This window comes from Paralichthys olivaceus, chromosome 12, assembly GCF_024713975.1.
Source record: "Paralichthys olivaceus isolate ysfri-2021 chromosome 12, ASM2471397v2, whole genome shotgun sequence".
NCBI classification, from domain to species: Eukaryota; Metazoa; Chordata; class Actinopteri; order Pleuronectiformes; family Paralichthyidae; genus Paralichthys; species Paralichthys olivaceus.
This window is the reverse complement of record NC_091104.1, coordinates 16,481,898-16,498,772: the sequence shown is the minus strand read 5'-3', so window position 1 is coordinate 16,498,772 and position 16,875 is coordinate 16,481,898. Positions and strand designations below refer to the sequence as shown.

Sequence of the window (16,875 nt, the reverse complement as noted above, 5' to 3'; positions counted from 1 at the left end):
GGGTACATGTGACAGGTACAGTATACAACTTAGGGTGTGATACAGCGGAAGCTAGACAGGGAGAAATATAAAAAAAATAAAAATAAAAAAAAATAATAAAGAATATATATAAACAAAATGGACTTTTAAACAAATGCTCTCGTCAGTATAGCAGAAATATTTACATTAATATAGTCAAGAAATGGTTTCCATGTTCTTTCAAAGGCATCCGTTTTGAAGTGCAATAGACAGGTGAGAAAGTCCAGAGGTATATATTCCATTATTGTCCTGTGCCATCCCGACACTGAAGGGGCCTTGTCTGTGATCCAGTGTGTAAGAATATTTTTCCGGGCACAAAATGTCAGGATATTACACAGCTTTTTGAGACTCCCTTTTTAATGTATCCAATAGATAATTAAAACCAAACTTAGTGTAAAAATGAACACTTGAACATACATCAGTGTGTTAAGAACTCAAATGACAGGAACCAACTCTGAGAAAAATGTATTTAAGGTGTACTTTTATTTTTCAGTTTGGTCCATGTCCAATCTGCTCACATGGAGGAGCCAGAATTTAGGACTTATACTGCAGCCAGCCACACTTTGGCTTCATTTTTTGGGTAGCAGCCGTGTTGTCCATCTTGATATAAATTCCACGATTGGCTGCTTGTGCGCTCATGTTTTCACAATATGATACATTTGATTATTAAATTTAAGAAAAAAATAAATATATATATATATATATAATTGTGTGAAGTAACAACACTCCCGTTCCCAGATGCCAGGTATAATGAGTTATACACACTTTTCAGTATCTCAGTGTTGGGATGAGTCCAGGATTCTTTTAAACAAGTCTTTATAAAGGTACAGTGTGTAGAATTTTGTGATATCTAGTGTTGAAATTACATGTTGCAGCTGAACACCCCTCACCTCACCCTCTCCTTCCAAACATGAAAAGAACTTGTGGTGGCCTTCAGTTGTCATAAAAACTCGAAAGGTGTTTAGTTTGTCCAGTCTGGTAAAAAACATGGAGAGGACCCCCTCAATGTAAATATGCAGTATTTCAATATTAAGGGCCTTTTCTGGGCTAAAGAAAACTACAGTTCATACAATTAAGATTCATACATATTAATAAAAACATCATGAGGATTATTCTACATTAAATATCTGATAATAGTTCCTTTCCATCTAAATCTTACACACTGGACCTTTAAAGGACCGATTCTTGTGGCTCCGGAATAAATAAACTAAACTAGTGTGGCGGGTTTATGGGAATAGACGTCAGCCTCCACGCACTTCACCAGGCCAGAGCGGTTTCGCGTGTCTTTCCATTACCCACAAGGCGTTGCTGTGTTTGCGCTTGCGCCGTGTGTGTTGTTCCTTCCATGTGCAGGCGAATCACGTGCAGGGGAGAGCGTCGATCGTCAAGTCTCTGCTGTAGCAGAGCTCAGTGCTACATGTTGACATTTGCCTCCAGTTGACGCTGCTCTTTGTTTTGACAGCTGCTTGTTTTTTTTTTCTTTCTTTTCTCGCCCCCCCCCCGCCCCCCCCCTTCCCCGAAGAATGAGCGAAAACGATGACATCGAAGTGGACAGCGATGTATGTGCTTTAGCTTCCTATAGAAGTAGCTAGCCAGGCTTGTTAGCCAACTTTTAACATTCCTGTTAGCAGACATACGCTGGGGTAGCTAACGAGCTAGCTGCGGTTATAGGCTAGCACCACATTTTAAACTGGTGGGGGGGGGGTGTCTCGCGACGAGTTAGCTAGTTAGCTAGCGCGTAGGTTTTAAGGCAAAGATGTGGCGTTAGCGCAGCTCGACGTCGTGTGACAGGAAGACAACAACAAGTCGTTCGGTGCAGTCGTCCATTAAAGGCAGTGTTGAAGGTGAAGCTGCAGGAGCGTGAAAAACACGACAGACGTGAGCAGCCCCGAGGCCAGCTTACCTCAGCGTCACCTCTGTAAACACTGCGGGTTTTTTCGTTTCAAACATGTTTGCTTTACGATTTTCATGGAAACAATTTTTGACATGACGCAACTCTTGTCTCTTCGCGGACGTAGGGTAATCCCGTCACGTCAGCCGAGTTATATATAGGCGACTGGCTTGTAGCTAGCAGGTTCAAATCCATCCATATTCCTGTAATCTTCAATTGTGCAGATGTCATTTTAATCAGTGTGTGTACGGTTCTTTCCCCCACATCGCTAATGCAGCGACCCAAACTTGCACAGTGTTCAGAGTGTCCTCCTGAAACCTGTGCTCTTGTTCCTAATCGTTCCTCCACATTGGCCCTGCAGTGTTGTGCTGAATGCCCTCAGGACATTATTCACTGTTCACAGATATGAATAGCTATCAAGATAAATCTGTCTTTATTGTGTAATTTAAGTTTAAGGACGTGGTTTGTTGGTTGTTTATGTTCAAACTCTTCAAACATAGAATGACAAACACTTTGTAAACAGCCCATTTTTCTCGTGTTACATCTCCTCACCTCTCACACGATGTAAATGCAAACTGTTTTTTGTTATATTGCTGTTGATGAAAGTTATTAGCCGTTTCTTTGTTTTGAAAAATGAAATCAATGGATATTTTATGCGTAATTCCTTATCTGCTAACAATCATTCAATAACTCAAGTACAAGGGCGCTCTGAGAGTGTATACCTCCATATCAAAGCAGTGGTTCCTACTTGTTATCTAGAATGTGGCAGCTGGTCATATTCTGATTTGTCCTGCCACATTTTCGTAATGAACCAAATAAATTCTGAAAGATCTCGCCTGGCCATTGTTTTGCTTCATCAAGCAATACAAGGCTGATCAAATCTCCCAAATTGGTTATTGTGACTGAAAGTTGCAATCATTACACAAATATGTCTGCAGCCTCTAACCACAACCACAAGATTTAAAGAGACGGAATCTTTGGTCATGTTTATTATTCATCAATGCAATTTAATTAATTTCGCCTTCAGGCAGAACAGGTGTTGTCTGATCCTTACTGTGGATTGACTTGACTGTAAAGCAGCAGTAAAGCATCTGACGCAGACTGCAGATGCACACATACTTGTTTTTACTCATGGGAACAGGTGTATCCCAGAGGCATACATTTCTGTTGTTAGTTATTATAAACATAAGATAACATTTTCTGGCATCACATGGTTTGGTTCAGTCAGAGCAGAGAGTGAGTGGGTATTGGAGTTGACATCATGTTTGTGTGAAGGACAATTGGAGGAAAATTTTTACAGCTTTGTGTAAAAATATTTGATATTACAGCTGAAACATTTAGATATTGCAGCTTTAGGCTGCATGAACCTTTCCTCTAATGTGTTAGAAGAATAACATGGAAATCTAGGAACAAACTGTCTTGTGACTTCAGTGGTTTCTGTATTTGTGTTTTGAATAACAATTACAAGTTCACACTGTGTCTTTCCTTATGCAGGCAGACAAGCGAGCACATCATAATGCGCTGGAGCGCAAACGCAGGGACCACATTAAAGACAGCTTTCACAGTTTACGAGATTCTGTGCCTGCATTGCAAGGGGAGAAGGTGAGAGGAAATAAATATTCCATATTACATGACTCTACTAGAAGAATAATGAAATCATTTTGAAACATGTCATCAAGTTAAAGGTCCAGTGTGTAAGATTTAGGTGAAAGGGAACTATTGGCAGAAATTTAATGGAGAATAATCCTCATGATGTTTTTACTAGTTCGTTTCATCTAAATTTTATGAATTGTAGTTTTCTTTACCCCAGAAAAGACCCTTCATATTTAAATACTTTATATTTACATGGAGGGGACCCTCTCTAAGGAGGCCGCCATGTTTTTTACATTAGTCCAGACTTTACAAACTAAACACCTTTTGAGTTTTTATAACAATTAAAGGCTGCAACAGATTCTCTTTCATTATTAGAAGGAGAGGGTTCAGCCGCAACAATAGATATACGATACAAGTGGATCGTGTTGGAATCATGTGTGCTCAGCAGCCTTTCTCACATACTCCGCCTGTATTAAATGTGCCACATCAACATGTTCTACATTAAAATAAAATAAAATAGGTTAACCACTCAAAATGTAATCTTATTATCCATTTTTTCATGTTTTTCCTTTGGGCGAGAAACCCTGAAGGCCACTCCCTAGTTAGCCTAACCTGTTTGTCAGGAAAGCAAACAGATACTTCACAGTCCGTATGAACGCTTTGCCAGTTTTTCCTCTCCTGAAGTTTCTTGTCTAGGAGTTTGTATGCAGTTGTGCATGTGCAAAACACCTTCATAGTTAATGAAAACTGTATGTTGACCTAAAGATTATAAAGCAGAATTCATTCATTTAATACATTAATTGCATTGAATAAACAGACACTACAGCATCCCCCCATCTTTCTCTGAAATTTCTGCTGATAGAGCTCTGTTAAACAGGCCTCCCGAGCACAGATTCTAGACAAAGCTACCGAGTACATCCAGTACATGAGGCGGAAAAACCATACCCACCAGCAAGACATTGATGACTTGAAGAAGCAGAACGTTCTGCTGGAGCAGCAGGGTAAGTGTTCTTGTAGTTGATGTTGTGCGATGCAGTCATGATTATGGTATTTACCCACCACTGTATTTCTGTGTTTGTGGACTGCTTACAGTTCGAGCACTGGAGAAGGCCAAGGGGAACACTCAGCTCCAGACCAGCTACTCCTCCGACAGCAACATGTATACAAACCGCAAAGGGAGCGCGGTGTCCGCCTTTGACGGCGGCTCTGACTCCAGCTCTGAATCGGAGCCAGACGAGCCGCCCAACAGAAAGAAGCTGCGTGCAGAGCCCAGTTAGGTTCTCCGCACTGACCGTCTGTACCCACCAGCCCTAACTCCTCTTACCTGTCAACACTCAGTCCTGCCTTCTTAGGCCAGCCCAGGAGATGAGGCGAAGACTGACTGAGAGAGGTGCTATGATGTATAAAACGCTTCTACCTTCCTTTTTCCTCCTGGCAAGCATCCCGTCACTCCTCTTGTGACCCCCAGAGTGAGGCAGCTGTGCAGTTTTGAAGGAATTGTGATCACTGTTCATAATCTACTGTGGAGAAGACGAGGGACAAGGCTTCAGTAAAACTCCAAAAAGAAAAATGTTCCTTTCGTTTGGTTGTTTTCAACATCCACTGCAACCGTGGAGGAATCGTCAAACTTTAAGCCCTTAACAAAATGTTGATTAGGGATAGTTTACCTTTTTAATATTCGTATTTTTCCAGAAAAAGAATGTGAATTTGCTTTTGAAAAAAATTGTACAAGATGCAAGCCCCCCCTTCGTCTTCAGTGTAGGTGACTGAAGTTTTTGTCTTTGAAAATGTTTGTATAATCAAATGAATCCCTCTATTTATAGTGATGCACCAAAATTAATTTCTTACCCTTATATATATTTATATGTCTGATCTCCTTTAAGTTTGGCTTGAGATTTTCCAGACAACACAACAGGACAAACAAGTTGACCTGGATTTTTTTTCACAGGTTCCAAAGTTTATTTCCCTCTATTTTTATTGTTAAATAAAATGCGCGTTTAAAAAAACGGATACTGAATGTTACACAATGCAGTTAAAGGCAGTGATCCTTATCTTTGTTAAAGGAAGTCCATGTCAGTGTGTAGTATATTACACTGTATACTCTTAAATGGTGTCAGTTCTGCAAGAGAAAAGCCTTCCCTTGAAATATTTGCCTGTGCTGGGAACGTTTATCCTTCTCTCTCTTTTTTTTCCTTTTTGCAGAGGTAAATTAGTGTATATGTATGTAATCAATATTTGTTTGGTCCATTCCATGCAAATTACAGGTATGTTGTACATACTGCCAATGGTTGTCTTGCAAGTTAAGGCAAACCTTTTATGAGACTATAAATAAAACTATTTTATCCTTTTGGGATGTACTGGTGTTTCAGTGTGTTTGAAAACAAATACGATCTTATAATTGCTTTTAACTGGTGACTACATTGATTACATGAGTGTTGAGTTGGAGGGAAGCATCATCTACTATACCAGTTAATGAAATAATTCGATTTGTGTAAGGAAATTTAAGAAATTGCTAGTGGGGTTAGAGCAGTTAAGGGGATCGTTTTCTGAAACATTGAAAGATATTGGCTCCTCAAAAATTCATCTCATCAGTCCCTCTTGGAAGGAGGTTTTGCTTTCAATCACTTCATTGCTGTTTGTCTGTAGCAGGACTATGCAAAATCTCCTTTTGTGAAAGGATGTAGTATGGGTCAGGAAGGACCCCATTATATTTAGATGCAGATTTGAAACAAAGGGGTGGATCCAGAATAGTTTTTGAACATTTTCGCAGGGAATAATTCATCAAGTGTGAAATTTGGTGAAGCTTGTTGGAATCCAGGCCTTGGCCAAGTTCACAATAGCTGCAAAAATTATAATAAATAAATTACTAGCATTTAAGTATGAATATTTTCTTGCATGTTTCACCAATTATACATTAAAATTATTATTGAAATGTTTTTATTGGATTCTTGCATATATATTTACGCATAGTGCATTATAACAGTATCCCACCTACCCTGCCCACAGGAAGATTAAAGATATTAAATAAATATAGATAAATTAATTAATACAATTAACAATAGTAATGAGTCATACCAAGAAAAAACTAAAACGACCAATAAAATAAATTGTTATACATTCACATTATCATTCAAGTTTTTTTCATTTGGTTTTAAAAAAGGAATTCAAATGAAAAAAAAATATTGTTTTTAAATATAAATATATGGAAAAGACAGGGCCTTGGCCCTCGGCAGATCTAACTCTAGGTGGAGTTCTATGTGTTTTACATTTTCTATCCGGACTGTTTGATGAGTTCTGCCTCAGTCTATACAGTGTATACACTAAATATATAGACTCAGCTTACAGTGATGAGTCTTGACTGACACTCCCACTGCAGGAGGCAGCCTCATCAAGGATGCAGGGCCTGTGCTGCCTTCAATAACTGTAGGAAAGTGTAAATGAGCTAGATAAACTTATTATATGACGTAATAATGAAGTTGAAGACTTGGAGAGATTGTTATTTAAAATAGTATATAAGCTACAACAAAAGGAGTGGCATACATGATGTGTTTGTGACATTGTTGGGGCTTAAAGGCTCAGTGTGTAAGATTTAGGTGAAAGGGAACTATTGGCACAAATTGAATATAAAATAATCCTAGTGTGTTTCATTAGAATTGTATGCATTGTTTTTTTCTTTACCCTAGAAAAGGCCCTTTATTTTTAAATACTTTATATTTACATCAGGGGGTCCTCTCTTCGAGGGCTGCCATGTTGTTTATAGTCGCCCAGACTGGACAAACTAAACTTCTTTTTCATGTTTGGAAGGTTGATTGAGGGGTATTCAGCTAGAACATGCAATTTCACCACTAGATGTCAATAAACACACTGTACCTTTAATATAAGGTAGCTAATCCTTGACATCGATGCTTTTATTCGATTTTAACTGTGACTTGTATGATACACAATTATGATGCATCATATTATTATAATTACTTTTTTTTCCTTCCGGACAACACAACTGTATAAACAAGTTGATCTGTTGTTTTAGTGAATTTTTGCACAGGTTCAACTGCTAATTTCCCTCTATTTTAATTTTTATTATTTAAATGTGGGTATAAAAAAATCCCCTATTGGATACGGAAGGTTACACAATGCAGTTTAAGGACAGTGATCTTAAGAATATTTATTTAACCCACAACAAAACCTGAAGCTTTCATGACATTGTTTGGGATTAATACAAGGAAGCTAAACCTAGAAGTTTATTTATTTATTTTTTACATAATTCTGTGACACAAATTAAGGACTGTGACGCACAGCCTGCACAAACACACAATCCATCCTCAGGGGTAAAAAAAACGTTTTTTTTTCACTATTTGTAAAAATGTCCACTGTACTCTGCAAACTCAGCTAATGACCTCTGAGCATAGAGATTTCCGAGGTGTCCCTGAAGGCAGCACAGGTCTGCACACAGTGAATGGGAGTCATCAGTGTGTAGTTTGAGTCTCAGGGAGAAGTCATGTTGTCCTCAGTGTTGTGCGTGTTCTAGTGAGTTGTAGTGTGTGATCATGGCCAAACAGTACGACATGTTGTTCCGGCTGCTCATGCTCGGAGACTCTGGGGTGGGGAAGACGTGCATGTTGCGCAGGTTCACCGACAGTGAGTTTGACCCGTCACACATCTCCACCATCGGTAAGAAAGAAGCTCTCCAACAGGTTCTGTGTCTGAAGTCATCATGTGTGTCAGGTTGAACCGGATTAATATCAATGCTGACATTTTACAGGATGAATGTTGCTGTCAGTTATTATTTTTTACTCGTAATTTGGCCCTTTTGTTTGATGCAGACCTACTTAGCCAGTAGGATTAGTGCAAACAGCCTCAGGTCACAACTGCAACTGAATGAAAAACATGTCAGCACCAGCTCTGAGAAAGCTGCACTTGTTCATGTCCATCCTAGATTAACTACACAACATATAGTTCTACTTGGTTAATTTGCACGTGTGCTTTGTACAGTGAGTAAGTAAGTATTGGACATGTTGAGCATGTTTTTATTTTTGTAACTTTCATTTTAAGTGTTTAACTTTTACTTACTTACTTTACAGTACAGTTTCTATTTACTATGCTCGGTGTACAACAAGAAACCCATGGGTCATTCCGTGTCAAATCATACACACCCAAAACCAACAGTGTCTTAATGAAACCATGTTTGAATTCGCTACATCCAGATTTTTATTGGAATCGGTCCCCCAAACATGCCTGATTTTTTGTAATCAAGATCCATGAATTATACTCTGAGAAATCAAGGAAAATGTTGAAAAAAAATCTCGCAAAGGAAGTGAAAAAAATCTGGATCCACACCAAAATTCCTTCCAGTAGTTTTTGCATAATCCTCAAACCATCAGAAAGACAAAATACAAACAAACGCAGATGAAAACATAACCTCTGCATCCTGATTTTGTTACATGAGTAATCTATTGATCTGAAAATTCATCTTTATACAATCTCAATCAACGGAGATGTGGCCAGTCACAATCGCAGAGCTTCCCCAAGAAGCTCACACAGAAAAGTTTGACACGGAATGATGCCAGAGCAAATTCCTTGTATTTGAAAAACGACATACGAACAAGCTTTATTCGGAAAGACGGATGATCCTAAGAAAAAACACAGGATGTAGAAGGGGAGGAGAAATCATCATGACCTTTGCCCTCTGAGTCACTGGCGGTTCTAGCTTGTATAGCACCTTGGACGAACCCATTGGAATAACAACCATAAATACCAAAATTATAAACATTCATAATAATCACTAATGTCAAAAATGATATACAAAGAACAGAAAAAATTCTAGGATATAAATGTTGATAAAATGAGAAATAAATCACAAATTTAATAAAAAACTGAAATTAAAGTAAATTGCACAAATAAAAACACATAGAACACACTTAAAAAGAAGAGAAACCTAATTATTATTGAAGTTGCCTTCGCCGAGAAGGTTGTGTTTTCACCCGTCTGAACAGACACCACTTGGAAGGATGCTGTACAAGTCAGGGAAGAACACATTCAATGTTTGTGCAACTCCGGATCAGGGGGCAGATCCAGCGAAATTTCATTTCTCTTTCTTTAACATTGTGAGATGATTGAATTTAAGGGGACCTCTGCTGAGTGCCATTCTAGTTTATCCTGTACTTTTATTCACGGACCGTAACTCGCGGACTGGTGAGCTCATTAGTGTTTCATATCACAGCAGCCTGTTTCCTGACTGGGTCACAGCTAATGACTTGGATGACAGGGGTGGAGAAAATAGTCTGCACATGCTTCCTATGCAGGATGTACCACACAGCTCAATGTGCTGTGTTATGACTCTAATATAGAAAGTGCTGTCGTGTGGAGTGGAGTCTACTTCTGGGTAAAAGGTCCATCAGCTTGCAGGGTGGAAAGGCTTTGCATGGGATTAAACCCAGTTGTTCCCACAGAAAGTGCACGGTCCATAAGATCTGCTGGCTTTCAGATCCCAGATATTGTGATTTTCGGTAAACCTCAGTCAGCCCTCCAGTTCTCCCCCAGGGCATTTCTTACAAGCACTGCGCCTGTGCAGGAAGCCACAGACATGCAGGTTGAACACGCGGATCTGTTGACTGTGCAGCTTTGCATTCATTACGTGGCACGTAGCTACAAGGTGTTTTAAAAAAAAGATTTGTGCGACTAAGCTGGGCTTAGAGCTGAGAATACCAACTGAAATACTGCTTTGGTTTAAAAGGGAAAATATTAAGTAATGATATCCAAACTTCTGAGACGCCAGTGATGATGTTATCTATTGACAAATCAATTAGCATAAAGGAGTATGTATGTAGTGTAAGAAAAAACAAAATCTGACTCTGCTCAGGTCAGTGTGTTACAGCAACAAAGTGGATCTTGAAAATACACAGTCGGTAAACGTTATAAAGGGGGATAGAAATAACAGATATATAATGTAATAATAATGTAAAAATTAACATATCTGAAATTGAGAAACATAATAAAAATAAAACTGATAGAACTGTGTGAAAATGGCCTCATAACATAGCTTAGTTAAAGGATGAGAATAAAAAATGTTATTAAGCTGGTTTTAAAAACCATACGCCACATTTTTGAATATCAAATATATTGTATTGAGCATGTAGCATTGCTTTTACTGTATATGAACCAAAAAAGTGACTCACAGTTACACACACTCATTCCTGAGCTCCCTCGTCCTGTAACCTGGCAACAGCAGCAGACCACTGCCGTTCACAGCAGTCCCCCTCCCATGTTTAAATGCAGTGATTTGAAAGTTGACATTAAGTCATTACAAAGAAAGAGTGTCTCTGAGCAATGCTCATTACTGCTCAAAAACACACATCAACCCAGGTCAAATATTACGACAATAATTGTTCACAGTGGTTGATGTTAAGCTCCTGTTTTCTGTTTGCAGGTGTCGATTTTAAGATGAAAACATTAGAAATAGATGGAGTCAAGGTGCGAATACAGATATGGTGAGTTACATGAATTTTTTATTACATATACAAAATGCATATTGTGTGATTCTCTTTTGGTTTATGGTTGTTTTTATTATCTTCATCCAAAAGCGAGGTTGATTTCACATTCAGATTTTGTATTGCTGTCACTCAAAACACTCAAACAGCCCTTGCTTGTGCTCTGATTTACTCTGCTTGTGCTTGAACACTACCTCAAATATTTTGTCGTTTGGACAGATTTTCTGCTCTCAGATTTTATTTGTTTGAGTGTAAGTTCACAGTTGGAGCACAAGCAGGGTTTTGAGTGAAAGTATTACAAAATCTGAACGTGAATTCAATCCATCCTGCTCTCATACTGAAAGACCATGCTTTTAAATGAAGAGAGGAGAGAAACCCTCCATATTGTTACTGTGTGCTTGTCTCATGCGCAGGGACACAGCTGGTCAGGAGCGTTATCAGACCATTACCAAACAATACTACAGACGGGCACAGGTGATCCTCCATCCATGTACAGTAAACAGTCACTGGAGTCAGGTTACCGTCACGGGCCGCTCATTCTTTAATCCTTCCTCTGTGGATTCTTGTGCAGGGTATCATTTTTGTGTACGACATCACCAGCGAGGCGGCCTTTCAGCACATAGCCAAGTGGGCCAGCGATGTGGACGACGTAAGACAGTAAACATTCTCATCTGACTTCACCATGACCCAGTATTGCTGCACAGCTAGTTGGTGAGTGTGATCCCCATCCTCTGGCTTGTCTTATCATTCTTGTTGTTGTCATTTTGCAGTATGCACCCAACAAGATGCAGAGGATCCTGGTAGGAAACAAGTCTGATGAGGAGCTGAGGAGGCAGGTGACAACGGAACAAGGAAGCAAGGTTTGATGGATTGTTTGTTGTCAAGCTTGTTTGTTCAAGCTGACCAGGAAGTGTCTTGATCCCTATGTTTATTTGCTTGTGGGAGAAAATTGATTTAAGTGTTTTCATTTTTAACAATATCCAACTGAATCTTGAAGCTTGCAGAAACCTATGAGATGGAGTTCTTTGAAACCAGTGCTTCCACCAGCAATAACATCCGAGAGGTAGGACATCTCCACATAAGCATCAGACATATGTTCAAATATTGTGGGGAACACCCTGCGACTTTCTCTTGTATTTTGTCCATATATATTAATTATTTTCCCTCTTCCGTCCTCCAGGCCTTCACTCGTCTGACCGAGCTGGTGTTGCAGGCACACAAGAGAGACACGGATAACTTGCTGTCGTCCCTGGATGATTATCTAGAGAAGGCTGCTCTGGAGGACGTGGGGAGTAAAGATACTGACAACAACGCTCAGAGGAGTTGTGCCTGTTAGCAAAAAGAGCCATGGCTGATACCTTCATGCATCTGTCCCCTATTGTGACTTGACTTCAGGCCTCCTTCACATCCTCCTTCAAGTGTGTGTGACTGTTAAATGCTGTTTGCAGCAGCTACCAGCAGAGGGCCCAGTTTTGTGGCACGATCACTGAAGAGTGGTAGCTGTGTCTGTCCAGCAAATCTATCAGTGTACATGCTCTCCTCTTTTTCCTTGTTAAATTGTAACTTTGGACTAAACATCCACTTCATCTCTTCTCCATTGCTTTTGCTTTCTTGTTGCCTGTTATTTGATTTGCCGTCTTCATATCACCAAACTGACTAATAACGTGATTTCATATTAAAGAAATCTGTCCCTTGATGTGAGTCTAGATGCTGTAATAAGGCAGACAGACAGGGTTGAATTATTTACACCTCAGACCACTCAGAGATGGATTCCTTTACACGCTGACTTATTTCACGCTGACAGTAGCAGGGAGCCACTGCTGTGCCATGTTCAGTGACCTTTGTGAATGCACCTATGTTCATGTACCATCCTGAATGTGCATGTTAAGTGTGTTTTATAAATGTGACTGGTGTTGCCTACTGCAAGTTGTGCACGGAAGCGTCATTGCTGCTGCTTAATTTAATGTTTTCAGGGTCTGCTGAGGGGCCACAGCCATTGTAATTTTAATTTGTAATGTTAATGGAAAAAGGGGGGTAAATAAATTGAAATGTCATATTTAAATGTGATTAATGTGGGTTATCTGAGCTTTGCTGAGTCACTAAGTTTGGACTGTGAGTGAAGTTGGCTCTAAAGAGAGCAGCGACAGTAGATTCATTCATTTTTCATCACATGCTCTGAAAGACAGGTGATCATGGCTTAAATGTTTTATGACTGAGAAAACTGATACATGTCTTAAAAAACACATGGAGCCAAATAAATATTATAATACTGTTTTCCCTGCTTAACACTTTAGGGTCAAAAATATGAACACTAACCCTGCTCTGAAAAGGCTAACACACTTCCCTCAGTGAATCAAGAAACTGCTTCATTTATTTTTGTGTTTTTACAATAAGTTTCTACAATCTATCTAAAATTTATGAGGAGTATAGTGTGCCAGGTGTAGATCAGTTTCCTGTAGAGCTATTTGACACCCATGAAAGAGCAGCTTTCTGTCCTAAGTGAGTCAGGTGACTAAGCTGGCCGGACACTGTCAAGCACTGAAACCCCATCCAACCTCCAGTGTGGAAGCAAAGGAGCTGAGATGACGTTCATCGCCAAGACGTTCTACGACCTGAAGGCCACCAAGCTGGAGGGCGAATCGGTGGACTTCAACGTGTTCCGAGGACGGGTGGTGCTCATCGAGAACGTGGCCTCGCTCTGAGGCACCACCACCCAGGACTTCAGCCAACTCAATCAACTTCAGAGCAAGTACCCTCATCGGCTGGTGGTCCTGGGTTTCCCCTGTAACCAGTTTGGATATCAGGTGTGTTGATACCCTCCAATATCTGGTCTTATTGTAGGTCAGAAATCTCATTAAACTGCCTTATGTGCTTGCAATACAAACATTTTGGGATATAAAATACATTTTTCTAAATCTAAAGCTATGTCTGGCTAATTTGCATGAGCTTTTCCTGTTCCCCTTTGTGTGTATTTAGGCAGATTAATTCAACCTGAATCCAAACAGATATTCAAAGCCAATTTAAATCCATTATTTGATCAGGATCTTAAGCGTTGGAACACTCCCCATATCCTGGCTAGACTGAGTTTCACTCCTAAAAATGGGCATCCTCCCATGTTTGCTTTACACTGTGAGAATATTTCCTATCATATGCCAAAAATGAAATAAGGTTGGTTGTGTGTTGAAGTGGGCAAATTGTAGCTAATGCTGATACTTCAGCTCTGCTCCTGCATTTAGATTTGAAGCATCTTCCTGACACTCTCATGGAGGTTGGATTTGATTGCAACTGTTTAATCACCTTTGTTTCTGTTAGCATCAAATGTCAAAGCGAACGTTCTGTCTTAAGCATGTACAGTGTTGCTATGCAGAATATAAACAGCTGGACCAAATTCTGTTGATGTCAATCTGAAAAAAATTGTGTTTCTAGGAGAACTGCTCCAATGGTGAGATCCTGAGCTCCCTGCAGCATGTGCGTCCTGGTGGTGGCTTTCAGGCCAACTTCACTATCTTTGAGAAGTGTGACGTCAACGGAACAAACACGCATCCCGTCTTCGCCTATCTGAAAGACAAGCTCCCCTACCCCGACGACGACCCCAACTCCCTCATGCAGGACCCCAAGTTTCTGGTTTGGAGTCCTGTCTGCAGGACAGACGTGTCTTGGAACTTTGAAAAATTTCTCATCGGGCCTGAAGGAGAGCCCTTTAAGAGATACAGCAAAAGGTTCCCCACCATTGACATCGAGCCCGACATTCAGAGATTGTTAAGATTAACCAAGACCTAAGAATAGCTCCCACCTCATAATGGCTTCTCATTTATCAAAGTCTATGCTGATGTGCTGTCCTCCACACTTTTAAGTCTTATTAAATGAGGGTAATATTCTGAAACTCTCAGAGAATATTACCTGAGGCCTTGTAAGTGCTTAACAGTAGTGGATGGCTACTTTCTGTATATTTTTGAAAACACTTTTGAGCATTTTTGGTTATGGAAAAAAACGTATAATGCAGGTTTAAACAGTAAAGTATGGTGATAAAAACATGAATCACATGAAGAACATTATGTATTTCCTTCTGCATGTTTCTCTTTCTTGTCCTATGTTGGTCTGGCCAGCAGATGGGGCTACAGATTTGATCAAGCAAACAGACAACCTCTGTAATGCATTAACATTCACAACACACACGCTCACACAATGTTTGCACTGGAATAAAACGTTAAACACTCTCACTGGTGCATCTTTCTTTTGAATTAGACTCCATGTTTTCACGATGTGCACCTCTGCTGCAGGTTGTCAAAAATAGCTGTTGTCATGTCTCTAACATCCCTGTATGGACATAGTAATGAGGCTTGAAACACAGTAAGAAGGATGTGCAGTTGTGATGCATGTTGTCAGTGCACATTAAAATGCCCTCTGAGATAACTCTCAGGCCATTCCTCTGCATTATGCATCCTCCAGCCTGCCGATTCATTCTTTATATGCAGAGATCTCCACTAATGCACTGGATCTACATTTCTCAGTGAGATCTGCTGATACCAGTAGCCTGAACAGCTGCAAGCTTTAGTGCCACAGTGACACCTGAAGACGAGCCCTAAGTCATGAATTCATTAAAGCGCCGCCCTCACCACCGTGTAATGAGCTCTTCTCCTGCTTAAGTTTTGTTTGCAAGATCTGCAGACTAGCAGTGGCTCACATCCACATCCGATGATGATCAAAACCACAGGCTGCACATGTCAGGCACTGCCCTAATGCTTTTGGCAAGTTGCTCGGGGGCATTTGTGACAGTTGTGAACTTAATCACCTGACACCGGTTTTCATTCCACTTGTGCTGACTGTAGTAGTTGTAGCCTGACTCACTACCGTTGCTCATTGTGGTGTCATGACAGATGATGGCACTCGGTTAATAAGTTAATCCTCCTGGTCAGTGTTTGCCTGCCAGGTAGTTAATGTAGCCACATACACATGCAGCTTGCAGAAAAATATCACCACAGATCATTTATATATAAGATCAACCACCCCACCCAATTATATAGGGTATAGCTCTCGATAGATTAAAAAACCTGGTGGAATAAGACAAACAATAATGTAATTACTCTTGAACTTGTGTAAATGTTACCTTATCTTGGCTGTAGATGTTCTCTAATTTTTCCGACTAGAATTAAATATCTTGACAAAACATTTACAGTTTTTCCATTGAACAGGTAAACAGGCTGAACTGGAACAACTGTATGTATGAAGTATAATTTTTGTTTTGTCACTACTTCATTGAATTCTGAGCTCTTGGCTTAGGTTAGGGTTAAGACGTGAATAGTGATTAATTTAAGGTTAGGGTTAAGATGTGAACTGTGGTTAGGTTAGGGTTAAGGAGGAGGTTTAGAAAAGGCAGTCCACATTGAATGGAAGTCAACACAAAGTTCTAAAAAGAACAGCTGCAGAAACCTGTGTATGTATTGTGTGTGTGTGTGTGTGTGTGTGTTCAAAGATTACTATTTAAGCAGAACAAAACAAACATCCAATAAAAAACACGAGTTGCTAAAACTGGAGCTTCCATGCTAGCTATCATGCTAGCTTCAGCTTCCAGTGAGACCTCAGGTGAGCACTGTTGCCACGGTAACGTTTGCTTTCCTTCCTCCATTTTTGTTTTTTTTTTACCCCGACCACAGCTTCTCGCGAGACTGCGGGTAAAAGTGGCAGAGGGGAGGCAGCCTGGATGATCTCATCCCTCCAGCAGCTGCATAGCGCAGCGAGGCCGACCCCTAACTTTCTATCAAACTTCCAAGTTCCCTCTCCCGGAGCAGGGACACACACGCACCGGGCTGGCGTCGGTTCCAGCGGGAGCTCGCAAAGTTTCTCCCCCTCAACAACCCCCGCGGAGGTAAGTGAGGAGGAGCCGTGCGC

General features: G+C 40.2%; 4 protein-coding genes across 5 annotated transcripts in view; all 4 read left to right on the top strand.

Moving 5' to 3' along the window:
• The first annotated feature begins 1,334 nt into the window (after window positions 1-1,334).
• Window positions 1,335-5,850, top strand: LOC109627792 (protein max-like). Of its 2 annotated transcripts, none has more exons than XM_020084575.2 (4): window positions 1,335-1,577; window positions 3,404-3,511; window positions 4,365-4,503; window positions 4,595-5,850. In XM_020084575.2, the coding sequence occupies exons 1-4, from the start codon at window positions 1,542-1,544 to the stop codon at window positions 4,777-4,779; spliced, it is 468 nt and encodes a 155-aa protein (XP_019940134.1). In that variant the 5' UTR covers window positions 1,335-1,541; the 3' UTR covers window positions 4,780-5,850. The 2 variants fall into 2 exon arrangements, with proteins under 2 accessions (XP_019940134.1, XP_019940135.1); XM_020084576.2 differs by having other exon boundaries at window positions 1,348-1,577; window positions 4,380-4,503.
• Window positions 5,851-7,939: 2,089 nt separating this feature from the next.
• Window positions 7,940-13,048, top strand: LOC109627925 (ras-related protein Rab-15-like). The gene is made up of 7 exons (XM_020084749.2): window positions 7,940-8,170; window positions 10,926-10,986; window positions 11,400-11,460; window positions 11,558-11,635; window positions 11,757-11,846; window positions 11,984-12,049; window positions 12,167-13,048. Exons 1-7 carry the CDS (start codon window positions 8,047-8,049, stop codon window positions 12,320-12,322), a joined length of 636 nt encoding a protein of 211 aa, XP_019940308.2. The 5' UTR covers window positions 7,940-8,046; the 3' UTR covers window positions 12,323-13,048.
• A 143-nt stretch (window positions 13,049-13,191) lies between these two features.
• On the top strand, window positions 13,192-15,206 carry gpx2 (glutathione peroxidase 2). Its single transcript, XM_020085037.2, has 2 exons — window positions 13,192-13,790; window positions 14,413-15,206. Exons 1-2 carry the CDS (start codon window positions 13,569-13,571, stop codon window positions 14,764-14,766), a joined length of 576 nt encoding a protein of 191 aa, XP_019940596.1. The 5' UTR covers window positions 13,192-13,568; the 3' UTR covers window positions 14,767-15,206.
• A 1,440-nt stretch (window positions 15,207-16,646) lies between these two features.
• LOC109628110 (signal-induced proliferation-associated 1-like protein 1) overlaps window positions 16,647-16,875 on the top strand; it is a 35,638-nt gene continuing 35,409 nt past the window's right edge. The window contains exon 1 of the mRNA XM_020085034.2: window positions 16,647-16,852. The gene's annotated coding sequence lies outside the window, so the exon portion shown is untranslated. The remainder of the gene's footprint in view (window positions 16,853-16,875) is intronic.